Source organism: Phacochoerus africanus, chromosome 4 (genome assembly GCF_016906955.1).
Source record: "Phacochoerus africanus isolate WHEZ1 chromosome 4, ROS_Pafr_v1, whole genome shotgun sequence".
Classification (NCBI taxonomy): domain Eukaryota; kingdom Metazoa; phylum Chordata; class Mammalia; order Artiodactyla; family Suidae; genus Phacochoerus; species Phacochoerus africanus.
The window spans coordinates 6,529,905-6,549,378 of NC_062547.1; the positions used below are offsets into that span (position 1 = coordinate 6,529,905).

The following is a 19,474-nucleotide window of genomic DNA, read 5'->3' on the forward strand; positions in this document are numbered from 1 at the left end:
TAACAATCCGGCATTGCCGTGAGCTGTGGTGTGGGTTGCAGACGCGGCTCGGATCCCGCGTTGCTGTGGCTCTGGCGTAGGCCGCTGGCTACAGCTCCGATTTGACCCCTAGCGTGAGAACCTCCATATGCCACAGGAGCGGCCCAAGAAATAGCAAAAAGACAAAAAAAAAAAAAAAAGACTAAACATGCAAAACCACTTTGGTGAGAAACTTTAAAACCCAGGAAGAAATGCAAAGAGAGTTGATTCAACTCAAGGAAGAAAAGGAAGAAACAGACAAAATTATCTAAAAGATTATAAGGTATCTGAGGGAGAACGTACTCAAACATTACATTTTAAGTGGCATTGAAGAAAGACAGAAAAACAAGAGAATGAAAATGAGACAAAGACATAGAAGGAATCAGGAGAAAGTAATGGAAACAGAAGATAGTCAAATATGAAATCACATCTGTAGTATTGGAGTTCCAGAAGAAAAACTAAAGAATGCACCAGAATTGATATTTAATACTATAATCTAGAGTTCCCATTGCGGCTCAGCAGAAACAAATCTGACTAGGATCCATGAGGATGCAGTTTTGATCCCTGGCCTCACTCAGTGGGTTAAGGATCCAGCATCACAGTGAGCTGTAGTGTAGGTCGAAGATGTGGCTCAGATCTGGCATTGTTGTGGCTGTGGCCTAGGCCAGCAGCTTTAGCTCCAATTTGACCCCTAGCCTGGGGCCCTCCATATGCTGAGGGAGCGGCCCGAGAAATGGCAAAAAGACAAAAAAAAAAAAAAAGAAAGAAAGAAAAAAAGAAAACTTTCCAATAAAAAAAATTTACATATTCAAAGGGCCCACTGGGAATCTTGGAAAATTAACCCAGAATGATCAACTTTGAGATATATCCTCACAAAACAATTAGATTTCAAAGTTTTTTTTCCAAAAAACCCCTCAAGATCACCAGGCAGAAAGACCAAATAACTTACAAAGGCAAAAGAGTTAGAATGGCATCAGACTTTTAAAAACCAAAGTACGAAGCAGCACAACAATGGAGCAGTACTTTAAAACATATCTTAAGGAGTTCCCGTCGTGGCACAGTGGTTAACGAATCCGACTAGGAACCATGAGGTTGCGGGTTCGGTCCCTGCCCTTGCTCAGTGGGTTAAGGATCCGGCGTTGCCGTGAGCTGTGGTGTAGGCTGCAGACGCGGCTCGGATCCCGCGTTGCTGTTGCTGTGGCTCTGGCGTAGGCTGGTGGCTACAGCTCCGATTCAACCCCTAGCCTGGGAACCTCCATATGCCTCGGGAGCGGCCCAAGAAATAGCAACAACAACAACAACAATAACAACAACAACAAAAAAAAAAGACAAAAAAAACAACCATATTTTAAAAGGGTGAACCAAGGATTTTGTAATTCCAACAAGTTGTCCTTCAAGTATCAAGGTCATATTAATTTCAGACAAAGCAGACTTCAGAAAAGGAAAATTCTTTGGAACAAAGAGGAGCACCGTATAACAAGTTGATCTTCCACGAAGACATACAAATCTGGAACTTATATGCACCTAACAACAGTGTCAAAACATATGTAGCAAAAACTTGATAAAGCTGCAAAGAAAATAGACAAATGCACTATTGTGGGGAGCCTTACCCTTTTTATCAGTAACTGACTCACTGAGCATGTAGAAAATCACTAAGGATATAGTTGCACTGAGTGGCACCATCAATCAATGCATTAAAATACAGAATATGTCTATAGATTATAGAATACTGTACCTAACGAGCAGAATACAATTTCTTCTTAAGTGCACATGCAACATTCACTGCAACAAACCACATTTTGGGCCAAGGAACACACCTTTACAAACTTAAAAGAATAGGAATGGCTCAGTGGTTAACGAACCCAGCTAGGATCCATGAGGATGCGGGCTCAATCCCTGGCCTCACTTCAGTGGGTTAAGGATCCGGTACTGCTGTGAGCTGTGGTGTAGGTCGTAGATGTGGCTCGGATCTGATGTTGCTGTGGCTGTGGCATATGCTGGCAGCTGTGGCCCCAATTTGACCCCTAGCTTGGGAACTTTCATAGGCCGTGGGTTCGGCCCTAAAAAGCAGGGAAAAAAAAAGAAAAAAAAAAGGAAAGGAAAGAAGCCAGTGATAGAGTGATAGCTGGAAATTTTCCAAATATTTGGAAATTAACCAGCATACTTCTAAATAATACATGGGTCAGCTGACTCAGTGGTCTTTCAATGGTGACAACTGAGCTGTGCCAGAGCAACCAAGGCAAGATCATCATGCACAGAATAACCGAGAAGTTTGACCAGGTGGGGCAGGCTCTGCAGAGATAGTGACCCAGGGCTGAGGTCCCAGAGCCTCCTGAGTGTCACAGCCCCAGTGCTCAAATGATCCTGCGTAGCCATGTAAAGGTCAACGATCTCAGGCATTTAAATGGATGGAGCAGGAAAAAAAAATAAGTAAATAACACGTGAGTCAAGGAAGTCTCATGAGAAATTTTAAAATATCTTGAACTAAATGAAAATGAAACTACAACTTGTCAAAATCTGTGGGAATAGAGTGAAAGCAATAGAGTGAGATTTATGGCATTAAATGCATATATTAGAAAAGAAGAAAGATCTAAAAATGAGTAATCTAACCTTTGCTTTAGAAAACTAGAGAAAGAAGAGTACTATATGCCTAAAGCAAGTAGAGGAAGATAAATAAAAATCAGAGCAGAGGAGTTTGCATTGTGGCGCAGCGAAAACGAATCCAGCTAGGAACCATGAGGTTGCAGGTTCCATCCCTGGCCTTGCACAGTGGGTTAAGGATCTGGCGTTGCCGTGAGCTATGGTGTAGGTCACAGACGAGGCTCAGATCCCGTGTTGCTGTGGCTGTGGCTGTGGCTGCAACCTGTAGCTCCAATTGGACTTCTGGCCTAGGAACCTCCATATGCTGTGGGTGCAGCCCTAAAAGGCAAAAAAAAAAAAAAATCAGAGCAGAAATCAATGAAATTGGAAGGAGGAAATCAACAGAGAAAATCAATGAAAACAAAATCTGGTTTTATAAAAAGAATCAGTAAAATCAGAGTTCCTGCTGTGGCTCAGCAGGTTAAGAACCCAATGTAGTGTCCATGAGGTTGCAGGTTTGATTCCTGGCCTCACACATTGGGATAAGGATCTTGTGTTGCTTTGAGCTGCGGTGTAGGTCACAGATGTGGCTCAGATCCCAAGTTACTGTGGCTGTGGCTTAGGCTGGCAGTTGTAGCTCCAGTTGACCCCTAACCTGGGAAATTCCATATGCCGCAGGTATGATCCAAAAAAAAAAAAAATCAGTAACATTGACAAGACTCTAGCTAGGTTAACTAAGAAAAAGAGAAGATACAAATTACCAATACCAGAGATGAAAGAGGGGTCATAACTACTGATCCCATAGACGTTAAGAGGATAATAAAGAAATATTTCAGACAACTCTATGCCCACAGTCTGATAAATGAAATGGACCAATTTCTTTTTTTTTTTTGTCTTTTTGCTATTTCTTGGGCTGCTCCCGCGGCATATGGAGATTCCCAGGCTAGGGGTCTAATCGGAGCTGTAGCCACCGGCCTATGCCAGAGCCACAGCAACTCGGGATCCGAGCTGCATCTGCAACCTACACCACAGCTCACAGCAGCGCCGGATCGTTAACCCACTGAGCAAGGGCAGGGACCGAACCCGCAACCTCATGGTTCCTAGTCGGATTCGTTAACCACTGTGCCACAAGGGGAACTCCCCAATTTCTTGAATGATACAAAGTAACAAAACTTACACAAGGGAAAATCGATAATCTGAATAGAGCTATATCTAGAGAAAGTGAATAATTAATAATTATTAGTATATAATATATATTATTAATATATACTAAAATTATAATAATAAACATGTGAGGTGATCAATTTCTTAAAGGTCATATTCCATTTTTTAGTTATAAAAGATCAATGTTTTAAACTAGATTGGAAGATCCTTTCACAGTGTACACATATACCAAATCATCACAATGTACAATTTATTTATTTTTTGCTTTTTAGGGCTGAACCGAGGCATAGGGAAGTTCCCAGGCTAGGGGTCAAACTGAGCTACAGCTGCCAGCCTAGGCAATAGCCCCAGCAATGTGGGATCTGAGCCGTGTCTGTGACCTACACCACAGCTCACGGCAATGCTGGATCCCCAGTCCACTGAGTGAGACCAGGGACCGAACCTGCATCCTCATGGATACTAGTCAGATTTGTTTCTGCTGCACCACAACAGGAACTCCACAATGTACACTTTAAATAGCTTAATTTTTTTTCCTTTTTAGGGACGCACCTGTGGCATATGGAATTCCTGGGTTAGGCGTCAAATCAGAGCTGCAGCTGAGGCCTACGTCACAGCCACAGCAACACCGGATCCAAGATGCATCTGTGACCTACAGCAAAGCTTGCAGCAACACTGGACCCTTAACCCATTGAGCGAAGCCAGGGATCAAACCCACATACTCAGAAAGACAACGTTGTGTCCTTAACCCACTGAGCCAAATCGGGAACTCCTAAATATCTTAGAATTTTATTTGTCAATTACATCTCAATAAAGCTGAAAAACTTCTCTTAAAATGAAAAACAAAAAATAATTAAAACCTCCTAAAAAAGAAAGCAATAGGTCCAGATGGCTTCCTGGTGAATCCCACTTGTGGAAAAAAAAACCAAGAAAGAACAATAACAATTCTATACAGTCTGTTTCAGAAAGTAGAAGCAGGAGTTCCCGTCGTGGCTCAGTGGTTAAAGGATCTGACTAGGAACCATGAGGTTGCTGGTTCGATTCCTGGCCTTGCTCAGCGGGTTAACGATCCGGCGTTGCCATGAGCTGTGGTGTAGGTTGCAGACGCAGCTCGGATCCAGCGTTGCTGTGGCTCTGGTGTAGGCCGGTGGCTACAGCTCCGATTGGACCCCTAGCCTGGGAACCTCCATATGCCGTGGGAGTGGCCCAGGAAATAGCAAAAAGACAAAAAAAAAAAAAAAAAAAAAGAAGGTAGAAGCAGAGGGAATACCTGTTAACTCATTCTGTGAAATCAGCTAACTCATTCTGTGAAATCAGCATTACACTAATACCAAAACTAGACAAAGAATCACAAGAAAGGAAAACTGCAGACCAATATCAGTCATAAAATTAGGTGCAAAATATTAGGAAATTGAGTGCAATGTACATAAGCATATATGCTAACTTTAAAAGAGTAAACAATGGAGTTCCTATTATGGCTCAGTGGAAACGAAACCAACCAGTATCCATGAGGATGGGGGTTTGATGCCTGGCCCTGCTCAGTGGGTTAAGGATCTGGCATTGCTGCCAGCTGTGGTGTAGGTCACAGACATGGTTCAGGTCTGGTGTTGCTGTGGCTGGCAGCTGTAGCTCCAATTTGACTCCTAGCTTAGGAACTTGCATATGCCACAGGTGTGGCCTTAAAAAAAAAAAGAGAGAGTAAACAGTGGAAAAATAAACTAAAATATTTAAAATTGGGTTTTTGTTTTTTGGTCTTTTGTCCTTTTAGGGCCACACCCACAGCATATGGAGGTTCCCAGGCTAGCAAATGAATCCGAGCTGTTGCTGCTAGAGCCACAGCAACGCCAGATCCGAGCCACATCTGCGACCTACACCACACAGCAACACAGCAACGCCGGATCCTTAACCCACCGAGAGAGGCTGGGGATGGAACCCGCAACCTCATGGTTCCTAGTCGGATCCTTAACCCACCGAGAGAGGCTGGGGATGGAACCCGCAACCTCATGGTTCCTAGTCGGATTGTTTCTGCTGCGACATGATGGGAACTCCTAAAAGTTTACTTAGGGCAGGAAAAAACAGGTTGGAGGGACCAGGGATAGACAGTAAGTTTCTCTAAGTACATCTACTTTTTTTTTTTTTGGCTCCACTTATAGCATTGGAAGTTCCCAGGCCAGGGATTTAAGCCACACCACAGCTACGATCTAAGCCACAGCAGTGACAACACCAGATCCTTAACCCATTGTACCACCAAGGGAACTCCTACTAAATCTCTTACTTTGTATTTTGACTTTGGAAACATGTAAATAATCGCATAAAACAAAGTGATTTTAAAAGCTATCTTGAGGAGTTCCCTGGTGGCTCAACAGGTTAAGCATCCTGCTGTGGCTCGGGTCATTGCTTCGGCGAGGGTTTAATCCCTGGCCCAGGAACTTCCTCATACCTTGGGCACAGGCAAAAAACAAAAAGCTATATTGAAAAGTCAAAAGGGAAGTGAAACAAATGATCTTAACTTGTATGCAACTGGGTAGCATAACCATAGAACTGAAAACGAGTAAATTATGCACCCCAGTGGAATATACTTTAAGGACAAAAAGAACTCCAAAAATTTTATACTATTTTATCTTCTAAAATTCATTTTATTTTATTTTTCTTTTTTAGCTTCTCCCACTGCATGTAGAAGTTCCTGGGCCAGGAATCAAGCCCACGCCACAGCAGTGACCTAAGTGCTGCAATGACAACGCTGGATCCTTAACCCACTGCACCAAGGGAATTCCCTATTTTCTCTTTAAAAGAGAAAAATACATATATCTTAGCTTCGTCCACTGAAAACATCTAGAAACTGAAAACAACTAGAAACAATCTAGCAGTCATGAGCACATCTAGTGTCAAAATGAATTCATAAATATCACTTCTTAGTAAAAAAGGAACTGTAGATCTTTGGAGAATCCTTGGATGATTCCAAGTCTGAAGCAGGAACTTTTTAAGATGACTCAGGAATTATCCTGTGGTTCTGGAAAACAAGGAAAGCTATAAAAGACTACCAGGGTCACATCAAAAGACTCAGGACCTCATTTGAAGAGGTTTCCACTAGAAAAAGATGGGACAATTTCAGGAACACGACTGGAGTTCCCATCGTGGCGCAGTGGTTAACGAATCCAACTAGGAGCCATGAGGTTGTGGGTTTGATCCCTGGCCTTGCTCAGTGGGTTGAGGATCTGGCATTGCCGTGAGCTGTGGTGTAGGTCGTAGACTCGGCTCGGATCCTGCATTGTTGTGGCTCTGGTGTAGGCTGGCAGCTACAGCTCTGATTCGACCCCTAGCCTGAGAATCTCCATATGCCACGGGTGCGGCCCTAGAAAAGACCAAAAAAAAAAAAAAAAAGACCAAAAAAAAGAATAAACACAACCGAAACATTCAAAAGGTTAAAAAAATTCATTATTTAATAGTGATACTTTTTTTTTTAAAGGTCGCCATTGGAACATGCCAGGGAAAAAATTTCAAAAACAGAAATACAAAGAAAGTATCAAGCAATTATTTTGCCTTTCTTATGCTCACTGTACCAATGGACAACCAAAGAGTAAGTGAGCATTTTCTTTATAGAAGTATTACAGTAAATAAAGATAAATGGAATATCCGTTTTGTAACTCCTAATGAACACCCAGCTTTGTATGAGTCTGTTCTATGAGACTACTTATCAAAATATATCAAAATTGGGTATCTGAACAAACAAACATTAGAGAAGAGTTAAGAAATCAAAAAAGAACGAGTACTGCAAAAACTAAAGACATAAAAACAAAAGGCTGAGGAGTTCCCTTTGTGGCACAGCAGAAACGAATCCGACTAGGAACCATGAGGTTTGGGGTTCGATCCCTGGCCTCACTCAGTAGGTTAAGGATCCTGCATTGCTATGGCTGTGGTGTAGGCTGGCAGCTGCAACTCCAATTAGACCCCTAGCCTGGGAACCTCCATGCCATGGTACAGCCCTAAAAAACTAAACTAATAAAATAAAAATAAAAGGCTGATAAATTTGACTACAAAAAAAAAAAAGTCTTCTGTGTAACAAAAATGACCTATACACAGGTTTGGAAGGCAAATGGCAAACTTGGATAAAACATCTTCAACACATTCAAGGAAGGGTCAAAGGATTAAGTAGGTTAAACACACACACACTCCCCCAGAAAAGCTCTACCAAGTAATATAAAAAGTGTACTCTTAGGAATCGTTTTAATCTTTTTTTTCTTTTTGGCTTTTTGCCTTTTCTAGGGCCACTCCCGGGGCATATGGAGGTTCCCAGGCTAGGGGTCTAATCGGAGCCGTAGCCACTGGCCTACGCCACAGCAACGCAGGATCTGAGCCACATCTGTGACCTACACCACAGCTCAGTGCAACGCCGGATCCTTGACCCACTGAGCGAGGCCAGGAATCGAACCCGAAACCTCATGGTTTCTAGTCGGATTCATTAACCACTGCGCCACAACGGGAACTCAAGGAATCGTTTTAATCTTTTAAAGTTTTTTGTTTTAATTTTTTTTCACACTAAGAATATACCATTGGGGGGAAGACTCAAGGAAAAAATCTAGAACCCACTGCACCTGGCGTGGATTGAACCTGCATCCTGGCACTGCAGAGACCCTACCAATCCTATTGAACCACAGAGAGAATTCCAGAGCTCACTTCTTCTAAGGGCACTAATTCCACCCTGAGGCTCCATTCCCTTTGGGCTGCCTGCAGGAAGTCCTTAGCACTTATTGGACACATGTCGGCTGTTACTTTTTGACTTTTCGTAGCTGAATGGAACACATTAAGAATTCTTTCCAGGGAGGAGTTCCCTTCGTGGCTCAGTGGCTAACGAACCCAACTAGGATCCATGAGGATCTGGGTTCAATCCCCGGCCTCGTTCAGTGGGTTAAGGATCTGGCGCATTGCCTTGAGCTGTCGTGTAGGTCACAGATGTTGCTCAGATCCCATGTTGCCGTGGCTGTGGCTTAAGCTGGCAGCTGCAGCTCCAATTCAACCCCTAGCCTGGGAACCTCCATATGCCACAGGTGTGGCCCTAAAAAGCGAAAAAAAAAAAAAAAAAAACCTAGGGAGAGACAGGATTAAGACGGCAAGATAGCAGAGCAGAAGGACTGGAACTCACCTTCTTTCATGAAAACAACAAAATTACAACCAACTGCTGAACAACCTTCAACAAAATAGACTGGAAACTACCAAAAAAGATATCCTACTCCAAAAGACAAAGAGGAGGCCACATCAAGATATTAGGAGGGGCGATTACTCAATATAAACAACCTCATACCCATTGGGTGAGCGGCCCACAGATGGGAAAGTAACTATATTGCAGAGGCTCACCCACGGGAGTAAAAGTTCTGAGCCCCACATCAGGTTCCCAACACCTGGGGATCTGGCATTGGGAGGAGGAGCCCAAGGAGCATTTGGCTATGATCCAGCAATCCCACTCTTGGGCATCTATCCAGAGAAAAACATGACTTGAAAAGATACATGTAACCCAATGTTCACTGCAGCACTACAGACAATAACCAAGACACAGAAGCAGCTTAAAGATCCATCAACGAAGGAGTGGATAAAGATGGAATATTACTCAGCCACAAAAAGGAATGAAAATAATGGCATTTCCAGCAACATGGATGGACCTAGAAATTACCATGCTAAGAGAAGTTAGACAGTGAGACACTAACATCATATACTATCACTTATACGTGGAATCTAAAAAAGGGGTACAATGAACTTAATAACTGATTCACAGACTTTGAAAAACTTACGGTTACCAAAGGCCTCAGGTTGGGATGGGATCTGGGTTTGGGATGCAAATGTTCTAAAATTAGGTTATGATGGTTGCACAACTACAATTATAATAAAATTCATTGAATCCTTAAAAAGAAAAAAGAAATCTAGGACCTGAACACAGGTGGACAAGATTGCCTCAAAGAGGGACTACGCTTCCCAGGAAGCTCTGGGCTGAGAGTCCCGGGCCTCCCGACAGGCTCTGCGCGCTTCACGCGCCAGCTTCGGCCTTAGCCCCGAGCGGCGGGGTGCGGCCGAGCCATGGAGAGCAGCGACGAGGAGTCCGTGGACAGGCGCCGCGTGCACCTGCGCCCTTTTACGCTGCGCAGTCCCGCCCCCGTCACGCTGCACCTTCTGCCCTGCGAGGTCCCGGTTAGCCGGCCCGCCCCGGTGGGGCGCTTCTTCACCCCAGCCATCCGCCAGGGTCCCTACGGTGAGCGCTCGCGGCGGGACTACGGCTCCCGGCAGCCCCCGCGCCGGCGTCGGGCTCTCCACGGCAAGGAGCGGCGCGAGGGCTCCCGGGGCTCATGGTCCACCGGAGGTGGCGGGGACGGCTGCTCCCGGGCTTGCCCCGCTAGGCCTTACATCAGGCGTCACTGTGGCCCTGCGCCTGCCTCTTCCAGGGCTGGAAGCGTCCTTCCGGGGCCGCAGTCTGCGCGGCGAGGAGGTGGCGGTGCCGCCCGGCCTTGTGGGATACGTGATGACAGAAGAGCAGGGAGAGGTGTCGGTGGGGAAGCAGGACTTCTCGGAGGGGTCGGAGGAGGACCACGAGCTAGAGGAGCAGGAAGTGATGGAATCCCCGGAGACGCTGGAGCGGGACTTCGTGAGCACCGGGGGATAGGGTTGGAAGGGAGTGCAGGTGGGAGCGGCGGCTCGGGTGCTGAGCTGGGACCCTTCCCCAGGACCGCTTTATCGGCGCCACAGCCAGTTTCAGCAGCTTCACCCTGTGGGGCCTGGAGACTATCCCTGGTCCGGATTCCAAAGTGCGTGGGGCCCTAACCTGGCCCAGCCTTGCTGCAGCGGTGAGTGGATGGATGGGCCCTTCCCTCCCAGGCTCCCCTTCAGAGTTGTTTCCTGAATCTTGCCCTTGAGTGGACTTGGGGCTTTGGGGCTGGGGAAAACACTGGGGCAGCATGGCTTCCCACCACTCTTCCCTGTCCTGTCTATGATTCTGAGCAGTTGGATCTCTGCCCTGAGTATCTGGGCCAGCTAGTCACTATACTGCAGCAATCCGATAGTAGGGATGATTTCCTCCTGTTGCAGATTCACGCACAGGTACCAGAGGACTGAAAACCAGACCTTGAAATTGAAAGCCACTGATCCCTTCACTCCAGTGAACCCCTTCACTTTGGGAGCCTTCGTCACCCCAATAAAGGCGCTCTTCACAGAACCTGTGAGTGTGCCAGTGCTGTCTTTTCCCACAAGAACCTTTCATGGTTCTGGCCCATAGAAAGAGTTTATTGCCAGGGGGCAGTGGGGCAAAAGAGGCCAGAATTTTGCAGCCAGTACCTCCCCCCCATTCCTACTTTACAAAAGAAAATTGTACAGCCACCAGCCCCCTGTACAGAGCACCCCACCCCCTATCTCACTGTACACAGCTGCCTGGCTCCCTCTGGTCCCTGGTTCACAGCAGGCCTGGGCCTGCAGCCAGCTGACCTTGGAGTTGACCTGAGCCCTGAGCTCTCCTTGGTGCTAGGCACCAGCTGGCCTTTACCAGGCCTGTCCTTTCCCTGTGGAGCTGTCCTCAGCCCTGTCTCCCCTTGCTGTGCCTCTTGGAGACCCCAGTGGGGGCGGGATGGGCTGTCAGCCCCAGTTCTGCTGGCTTTGCCGGCACTGCTAATGGGCAGTGCCTGGTCACCACTTTCCCCTCTTGCTCCAGTCCTTGGGAGTGAAGTGCAGACACTTGGAGTCGATCCGAAGAAGCCGCTTGAGCATAGCCCGTTCATGCCCGTCCACGATGTCCTCCGACAATGTGAGGATATACTGGCCCTGGACAGGAGATGGGGCCAGGCAGGTCAGCCCGAGCAGGGCTTGCACGCTGCTCCCCTACACACATCTGTCTCCCCTGCCTGCCTCCCTACCTTGTAGTAGTTGATGAGGTTGAGGTACTGGAGAGTGGAGATGACGTCCTCCTTCTTGATGCTGGTGATTTCACTGATCTCACTGTGGGGGGGCAAAGATCAGGTTTCCCGGGGCTTCATCTCTGCCCCAGGCTCCCAAGAGCCCGAGGAGTGAGAAAGCCCAGGAATATGCCATGCACCCCTGGGTAGGCAGGGCCAGGCTCACTTGATGGTGATCTGCGGCCTCTCCCCGCTCTCCGACTTCAGCCCCATCAAGATCTCCAGAATGGTCTGGGACCAGTAGCTTCGGTAGGATAGGAGGCCAAGGTCCGAGAGGGGCTTCTCAGGGGTCCCTGTTTTCCCTTCCACTTTGGAGAGTTCATAGCCTAAAGCAATGGAGCAGGAGAGGGTGGGTGAGCAATCCCAGCGTTTTGCCACCCTCCGGTAAGAGCACAGATTGCAGAGGGAGACTGCCTGGCTCCCACCCTGGGCCTGCCAGGTGGTGGTTCTGTGGCCTGGATGCATGGCTTGTCTGTTCTGTGCCTCAGTTCCTAACAGAGGACCAGTGAGCATACTCTTCCCCTGTGTGCTGAGAGGTTCAGCTCCAATCACCTAAAAGCCAGCAAGGGCTTACAGCTGGGGTGGGGGAGTACAGAGGAAGTGGCTTGTGGAAAGAAAGTGGCTCCAGCTTTCCTCTGTCACGCTAGACTCAGCCTGGACGTGTGAGGAGAGAAGTGGGCAGGCCCCACCTCTGGTCCGGGCCTGAGGATGCTTGGATTCTCAAGTCAAGTCAGTTCCTGAGAAGCATCAGCTGCCCTAAGACCAGGCTGGCCTGACTGGTGGTTGTGAGGAAGGAAGGAGGGGAGCGGCAAAGCGCTCCCCAAGGCAGGAAGGCCATTTCTCGCCAGGGAACTGCCCCTCCTGCCACCCTTCCCCTCCCACTCTGACGGCTCCACCCTCCTCCTCTACCCTGCTGACCACTGGGCGCTGGCAGGCGGTTCCTGGTGAGACCCTGAAGCCTGCGAAAGTGCAAGTGGCTTCACAGCTCTTGGACAGAGGCTTCGTTTTGCCCCATCAGGGCCCTGAGATGTCCACTACTTCTAGAAGCCCTTCTTCACCCTCAGCCAGAACCAGCCTTGGGTGGATGACGGCCCCCTGGGCTCTCTCTCCAATACATCTTTCTCTGCCAGTCTGAGCCCCTTGCCCAGCTTCCTGTGACTTCCATCATGCCAGCCTGTTGGGGAGGACAGAGAGGCTGGTGTCTGGAGAGCAAAGGGGCACACAGAGTTCTCACCCCCTGCACAGAGGGTCCTGATGGCTCAGTGGGGAAGCCCCCCCCCCCCCCATGAACACCCACCCACCCTCTGGAGCTGCCTGGAATGGGGCTTCTGGTGTCCCTGTATGCTCCTACTGGGCACAACTGGGCACATCTCCTTCGTGGCTCTGCCCACATCCCATCTCCCCTGAGGTCTGAGCACTGAGGTTTAGACTGAGTTTCTTTCAGCTCTGCCTGTTCTACCAGGCTGAGGGCTTCCTAAGGATGTGACCCCATCATGGCATCTTTCTACCAATAAATTTCTCAGAGACCAGGACTGGGATCAAGCCAAGCCTCCAAATGAATATACAGCTTGGGCTTCCCTCCCATCTCCCAGGTCAGAGGCTGGTGACCCCAAGGGTTCAGAGAATGGTGAGCTGAGTGGAATGAGGCTAAAAGACGACTCATGTCCGATGAGGGGCAGAGGCCGGATCCCCGTGAGTCAGTGCTCACGGCTGCCTGCTGAGCTCACAGCCCTTTTACAGGACACCTGCTGCCCCACGAGGCTCAGGACAAGTGGGGAAATGCACCACAGGAACGTGGGTGACCGCGCAGGACTGGAGAGTTGAGCAAGAGTGGCTCACTCGGCTTCTGCCCTGGCCCTGGGCAGGAGCACATGAGTAAGATCTGGGGAAAGTGCTTAGAACCTTGGCCGAAGAACCGGGAGGGGCTAAGAACCTGGTCCAGGCGAGCAGGGCAGTCACCCTGGGACGGAGAGAACCTTGGGAGAGTCCCATCTTTTATTTCTGGCCAGTTCCCTTGGTGACTGGACTGCCCGGCCGGGGCTGAGGCCCAGCACTGGACATCTGTCTAAGACACGGACGGGGCCTGGGCCTGCCGGATCCCACCCCCACCCAGCGCCCCAGCAGCACAGGTACTCACTGAACTCGATCAGCAGCTTGCCGTAGCCCCGGCGCTGGTAGGGAGGCAGGGTCAGGATGCAGGCCACATTGTAGTCTTCCGTGGATTCCTTTTCCTGGAAAGGGGGCAGGGTGTGAAGGGAGGGACCCAGCTGAGGGCAGGACGGAGGCACAGCCCTGGGGAGCACTCACCTTGGAGAAGTAACCCACAATGTGGAAGCCCTTGCAGTCATACTCCGTCATGACGTAGAAGAGGAAGGGGTCCGTGTCATAGTACAGCGTCTTGTGGTCGAGGAAACACTTGGCCAGAAGACACAGGTTCTGAGAGTAACTCTGCAAAGGGGAAGGTCTGTCACCACCTTGCTTCTCCGCTTTGAGCATGGCTGTCCCCCAGGCTGACAGAGGATGCGCCTTCCTGGACCCTGACCCCGTCCACGGGTCAGGCTGTCCCTGTGCCCAGGCTTCCTCAGTGTCGAGGAGTCCGCGCACCAGCTCCGTGACGACGTCCAAGCACCGCCTCCCTGGTGAGCTGGGTGCACTCTTCCTGCTCCCCACGCCTCGGTGTGACTCTGGCTTTGGAGGCGACCAGCGCCCTCTGCCACAGTTAACGGCGGTCAGCACACTGTGTGTCGCAGTAAAGACCGACCAGGGCTTACGAGAGGAACTCTTGCTTGTGTGACAGTCTTAGAACTCTGGCTGTCAAAAAACACCACGCTGCTCTCTCACCTACAGTTACACCTCCTGAGAACTGAACAGCTCTTCTACAAGAGGGGCAAGAAACTCTTGAATTTAACAAAATAACAGCCTTAGACGTTCCCTTGTGCAACAGGTTAAGGAAGTGGAGTTGCCCCAGCTGTGATGCAAGTTGCCGCTGTAGCTGGGGTTCAATCCCTGGACTAGGAACTTTCACATGCCGTGGGCCAACAACAAAAACAAAACCAGCCTTAAAGGCTACCCCAGCAAAATAATTATTCTCGCAACTTTACTTCTCACAACCTTCCTGCATTTCGGATGTGGTTTTTTGTCTTTTTAGGGCTACACCCATGGCATAATGGAAGTTCCCAGGCTAGAATTTCAATCAGAGTGCCAGCTGTTGGCCTATGCTACAGCCACACCAGATCCAAGCCACTTACCCCACAACTCATAGCAATGGGGCCAGGGATCGAACCCACATCCTCATGGATACTAGTTAGGCTGTTACTCCTAGCCACCACTCCTCAAATACGGCTTTTTAAGCACTGGCTGGGCAGGGCCACCTGAATACTCAAACCCACACTTCATACACTTAACTGTGTTTAAAGCAGCATCTTCCTCCCAAGCTCCCGTAGCACCCAAGTTGAGCGCTCCCCTCTGCCAGTCAGGGTGACTGCCTCTCCCTCCCCACCCGTGAGGCCCCGAACACATTTCACTCCAGAAGGTCCCGCCAGGTTACTCCCTTCGTCCTCCCCACAGCCAGACGAAGGCAGGTTAGACGCCCCAAACCTGCGGTGTCCCCCACTTCCTCCCCAGCCTCACCTCATCCTGTCTGCCCTTCAGCTGGAAGGTAGGACCCTCACCTTCCACACTGTCTCTGCATAGGTGGACCCCATTTATTGCATTTCAAAGATAATGCACCTTTTTTTTTTTTTTTTTTTTTACGAGTTAGAGTTTATGGTAACCCTGGACTGAGCAAGTCTATCAGCACTATTTTTCCACCAGCATTTGCTCATTTCACGTCTCTCTACCACATTTCGGTAATTCTCGGAATGTCCCAAACTCTCGTTGTCCGTTATAGGGATGTGTGAACAGTGACCCTCACTGTCATCACTGTCATTATTTTCTTAGACACTGTATCCCTTTGTGTGTGTGTGTGTCTTTTTGCCTTTTCTAGGGCTGCTTCCTGTGGCATATGGAGGTTCCCAGGCTAGGGGTCGAATTGGAGCTGCAGCCACTAGCCTACGCCAGAGCCACAGCAACACGAGATCTGAGCCACGTCTGCAACCTACACCACAGCTCACAGCAATGCCGGATCGTTAACCCACTGAGCAAGGGCAGGGACCGAACCCACAACCTCATGGTTCCTAGTCAGATTCGTTAACCACTGCGCCACAACGGGAACTCCGACACTCCTATATATGTAATAGACTGCAGCGTAGTATAAGTATAAATCTTATTTGGAAACCAAAAAAATTTGTGTGACTGCTTTATTGTGATGTTTGCTTCATTGCTCTGGTCTGGAACTGAACCTGCAGAGTCATCCATTCCTCCCCTTCAGAACCCATGGCTTTGGATTCCTGTACCCCCCTTACCCAGGCTCAAAGGTCCCCTCCTCTGGATCCTGATAACCCACACTTTGTCTCATGACATGTATCACGCTAGCATCTAAGAAGCCCCTAGCATGTCTGCCTTCTCCTGTGAGCCCTCAGCAGAGATCTTGTCTAATTGCTGGTCACTCTGTATCTCCCGCACCTGCCCTAAGTGAATAAATGGGGTAAATAGATCTGTTAGCCAAAATGGTCAGTGCTTTCCTGAGCTGGAAAAGGCCACTCACTTGACTCCCTGCACCAAAGACTCCCCACGGCCCCTCAGCCACTGACCTTGTTCTTACGACCATCGATCTCAAAGAAGGAGATGGTGCCCTTTCGGTAAATCTCGTTGCCTGGAGGATGTCGCAGGTCACACTTGGTCTGAGAAAGAGAGGAGAATCAGGGGCAGGGCCAGGGCAGGGCAGGGGTGCTAGGAAGGCGGCCTCCTGGGACCCTTCCTACCAAGTGACGCTGCAGACACTTGAGGCTTCGGCCGTACTTGAGGCAGAACTCGCAGAGGTAGAGGACGGGCAGGGTGGTGAGCTCCTGCGGGTACGGGGAGAAGTACCACGGCTTGAGGCGGTGCCGGCCCAGCTCGATGCACTCAATGTTCTTCATCCGGGTGACAATGTCGTCGTGGCTGCGGTCAGACACCAGGCTCCCAGTCATGCGAGGAGCCGAGGGTATTCCGTCTGAGCTGTCCTGGGAGTCCTGCCCAGGGCCACGGAAAGACGCCAGGTTACAGGAGACAACTCAAGCAGGACACTCTCTGGCTCACAGCCCTCCCACGGGTTTCCTAGTGGGGAAGATACCATAATCCCTACTTTCCAGTTAAAGAAACCAAGACTTGGACAATTTTCATTGGAAACTGGAAAAGATGACCCAATGCTTGATCTGAACCAGTTCTGCCTCACTCCTAATCCCAACACCACCTCAACCCAGCACACTCTGTTCATCTTCCAACTAGTCACTGAACTCTCTGCCCTGCCTACGTCCACTCCTTTTTTTTTTTTTTTCCTAGATACAACATGCAGTGGCTTGATGCGGGAATCTCAGTTTTCAAACCAGGAATTGAACCCAGGGGCACAGCAGTGAGCGCACATTGATTTCCAATTGCTACCCACCCAGGGAACTCCCTGTCCCCTACTTTTCACCCCGCTTCCCTCTTCCCCAGACCCACCTCGTCAGTGCCCAAGCAATTCGATTTTCGCTTCCGCCCTGGCTGAGCTGCCACTGCCCTACGGGCTGATCCATTCTGCAGGTGAGGTGATAGAAAAAGGAGTAGCTGTGAGATGCACCTGAAAGGGGCTACCAGAGGGTAGAAGGGGAGGGAAAAAGAGATGGTTTGGGGGACTCACCTGGGGAAAAACTGAGGCCGGGGCTGTCTCGCTGGGCACCGGAGTTGCTGGTGAAACCACCTCCACCTTCCGTTTCTGCAGAAGAGAAACCAAGAAAGGTGGGTCAGAAGGTAGGGAAGGTGGGACCTGAGAGGAAAGCAAGGTCCCTGGAATTGCTGAGGGTACCGTTGAGCGGTGGTTGGGCTGCAGGCAGGAGCTGGAGGAGAGCGGCTGGTCGGGCTCGCCACCGGGAATGGCCTCCCGCTCCTTGGGCAGGTTGAAGCGGAGTGTGATCTGGACCGGGATTGGCAAGGTCTTCCCGCTGGCCTGGGCGGAGGCCGGCTGTAGAGATAGGTCCAGGGTCTTCCTCTGGGGTGGGGATGGTGGTGGGATGGGGAAGGGGAGTAGGGGCCCCTCAGTGTGTAATGATCAAACCCCGCCCCTCTCAAGGACACTGGACTCTGGAAGCTACATCTGCAATTTGGCCCCCATCCTTTGCGAGCTGAAGCCAGGGTGGGAGGGCACAGCCTCCTGCCCAGCTGGGAGCCACTGAGGCCAAGAGATGACAGAAGTAGGAGGCAGGAGAGAAAAGTTGAAGCAGGGGACCTACTCACCACCTCTCTCTCTGGAGAGCCGGGGCGGGACCCAGGAAGTCCGTTCTTGGTGGGGGTCTTGGCCTCTTTCTTGGGGAACTGGATCTTCTTTAGGTCCAGCCGCTCATGAGTCACCCATTCATCCAGGCGTTTGTTGACTGCAGCAGTGGGGATGGCTCAGGAAGGAGTGTCAGAGGCTGCCCCCCACAACCCTGCAGCCCCACCTCATCCCGGCCCAGAACTCACAGTCAATATAATGGACGTAAAAAAGCTTCCGGCCACTGATGTCCTTCACGCTCAGGATCTCGGCCAGGGCTGTGGGCACAGCACAGGGAACGGCCTTAGAGCGGCCAGGCCATGAGGCTCCGCCCTTCTACAACCTGAACTCCACCTCCAGGCCCGATCCCTGAGCCTCAGCACTTGGAAGCTCTCGCCCAAGCCCCCATTAGTCACCAAGTGTCATTCCCCTCTCCAAGCCCCGCCCTGTCCATCGCCAGCGGCTAAAAGCCACGCCCCTCGTGAATATCTGCGCCCCGCCCGCCCCAAGATTCTAGAGGCCCCTCCCCCTCCCTGGGGTTCGCTTGACTCCCCCCGCCCCTCGCCCTCAGGTTCCTTAGCCCCGCCCCCCGACGTCACTCACGCCACTCATCTTCGTTGTCCTGATTCCGCCGCAGCACGGGCAGGCGGCAGCCCTCGATTATCTCCCCCTGGGGAGACAGCGCGGCGCCAGGGTCGGCTACTGGGGGGCCTCGGGCTCTACCCACCTCCCCTGGCTCCCTCCGCCCCGCCCCGGGCACCGGACTCACCACCTCCGCCATCTTCCCTCCCTCCACTGCCACTTCCGGCCCCTCTGGGAGACGTCACTTCCGGGACCGAGCACTTTGTAGGCCCAGGTCTCTCCAAACCGGCTTCAGGAGAGGACCCTGGAGAGAGCCCGAAACCCAGCTTGCTCATGGAGCCGGCCCGTTTGGCTGGCGGGGGAATAGGGTACTGTAAGTCTCAAACCAGGTCCTCGGTGGAATCCCCACAACGTGCACAACGATTGGAGGAAAACTGAGTCCGTCACGTGACGCTCACCGGGTGCGACGCCGGTCACGTGGGACTGGTGTTTGCTTCGCCGGCGGCCGGGTTTGGGCGTCTCCTAGTGGCCACAGGATGCGTCTCGGGGAGTGAACTGCGCGTGCCCGGCTGGGGGTTGGGGCGGGTCTTAAGGGTTTGAGGGGCTGGAGAAGTGGGTGGGACTTGAGGGACTTATAAGCCTCGCCAAGTTTATGGACCTAACTCCTTGGGTTTGGGGACTCACGGAAGGTTTGTAGGTTTGTTGTTTTGTATAGTAGGTTGCTAATTACAGGAGTAATACATCATTCATGCATACATTCAACAAATGTGTAGTAAATCACCTGCCACGTACCAGGCACTGTTCTAGGAGCCTGGAATACCTCAGTAAATAAAGAATTCCC

The 19,474-nt window shown here is 50.3% G+C and overlaps 2 protein-coding genes across 5 annotated transcripts; one reads left to right on the plus strand and one right to left on the minus strand.

Annotated features, from left to right (window-relative positions):
- The first annotated feature begins 9,772 nt into the window (after nucleotides 1–9,772).
- RNASEH2C (ribonuclease H2 subunit C) lies at nucleotides 9,773–10,954 on the plus strand. Its single transcript, XM_047775264.1, has 4 exons — nucleotides 9,773–9,997; nucleotides 10,188–10,387; nucleotides 10,467–10,586; nucleotides 10,828–10,954. The coding sequence occupies exons 1-4, from the start codon at nucleotides 9,826–9,828 to the stop codon at nucleotides 10,852–10,854; spliced, it is 519 nt and encodes a 172-aa protein (XP_047631220.1). The 5' UTR covers nucleotides 9,773–9,825; the 3' UTR covers nucleotides 10,855–10,954.
- A 47-nt stretch (nucleotides 10,955–11,001) lies between these two features.
- KAT5 (lysine acetyltransferase 5) lies at nucleotides 11,002–19,069 on the minus strand. Of its 4 annotated transcripts, XM_047775260.1 has the most exons (14): nucleotides 18,821–19,069; nucleotides 18,655–18,721; nucleotides 18,261–18,329; nucleotides 18,036–18,172; nucleotides 17,608–17,763; nucleotides 17,443–17,517; nucleotides 17,265–17,339; nucleotides 16,547–16,795; nucleotides 16,376–16,465; nucleotides 13,992–14,132; nucleotides 13,822–13,915; nucleotides 11,851–12,010; nucleotides 11,646–11,727; nucleotides 11,002–11,553 (listed from the first exon to the last, which is right to left on the minus strand). In XM_047775260.1, exons 1-14 carry the CDS (start codon nucleotides 18,830–18,832, stop codon nucleotides 11,419–11,421), a joined length of 1,542 nt encoding a protein of 513 aa, XP_047631216.1. In that variant the 5' UTR covers nucleotides 18,833–19,069; the 3' UTR covers nucleotides 11,002–11,418. The 4 variants fall into 4 exon arrangements, with proteins under 4 accessions (XP_047631216.1, XP_047631218.1, XP_047631215.1 ...); XM_047775262.1 differs by lacking the exon at nucleotides 17,608–17,763 and having other exon boundaries at nucleotides 18,821–19,009; XM_047775259.1 differs by having other exon boundaries at nucleotides 18,655–18,849.
- Nucleotides 19,070–19,474: the final 405 nt, after the last annotated feature.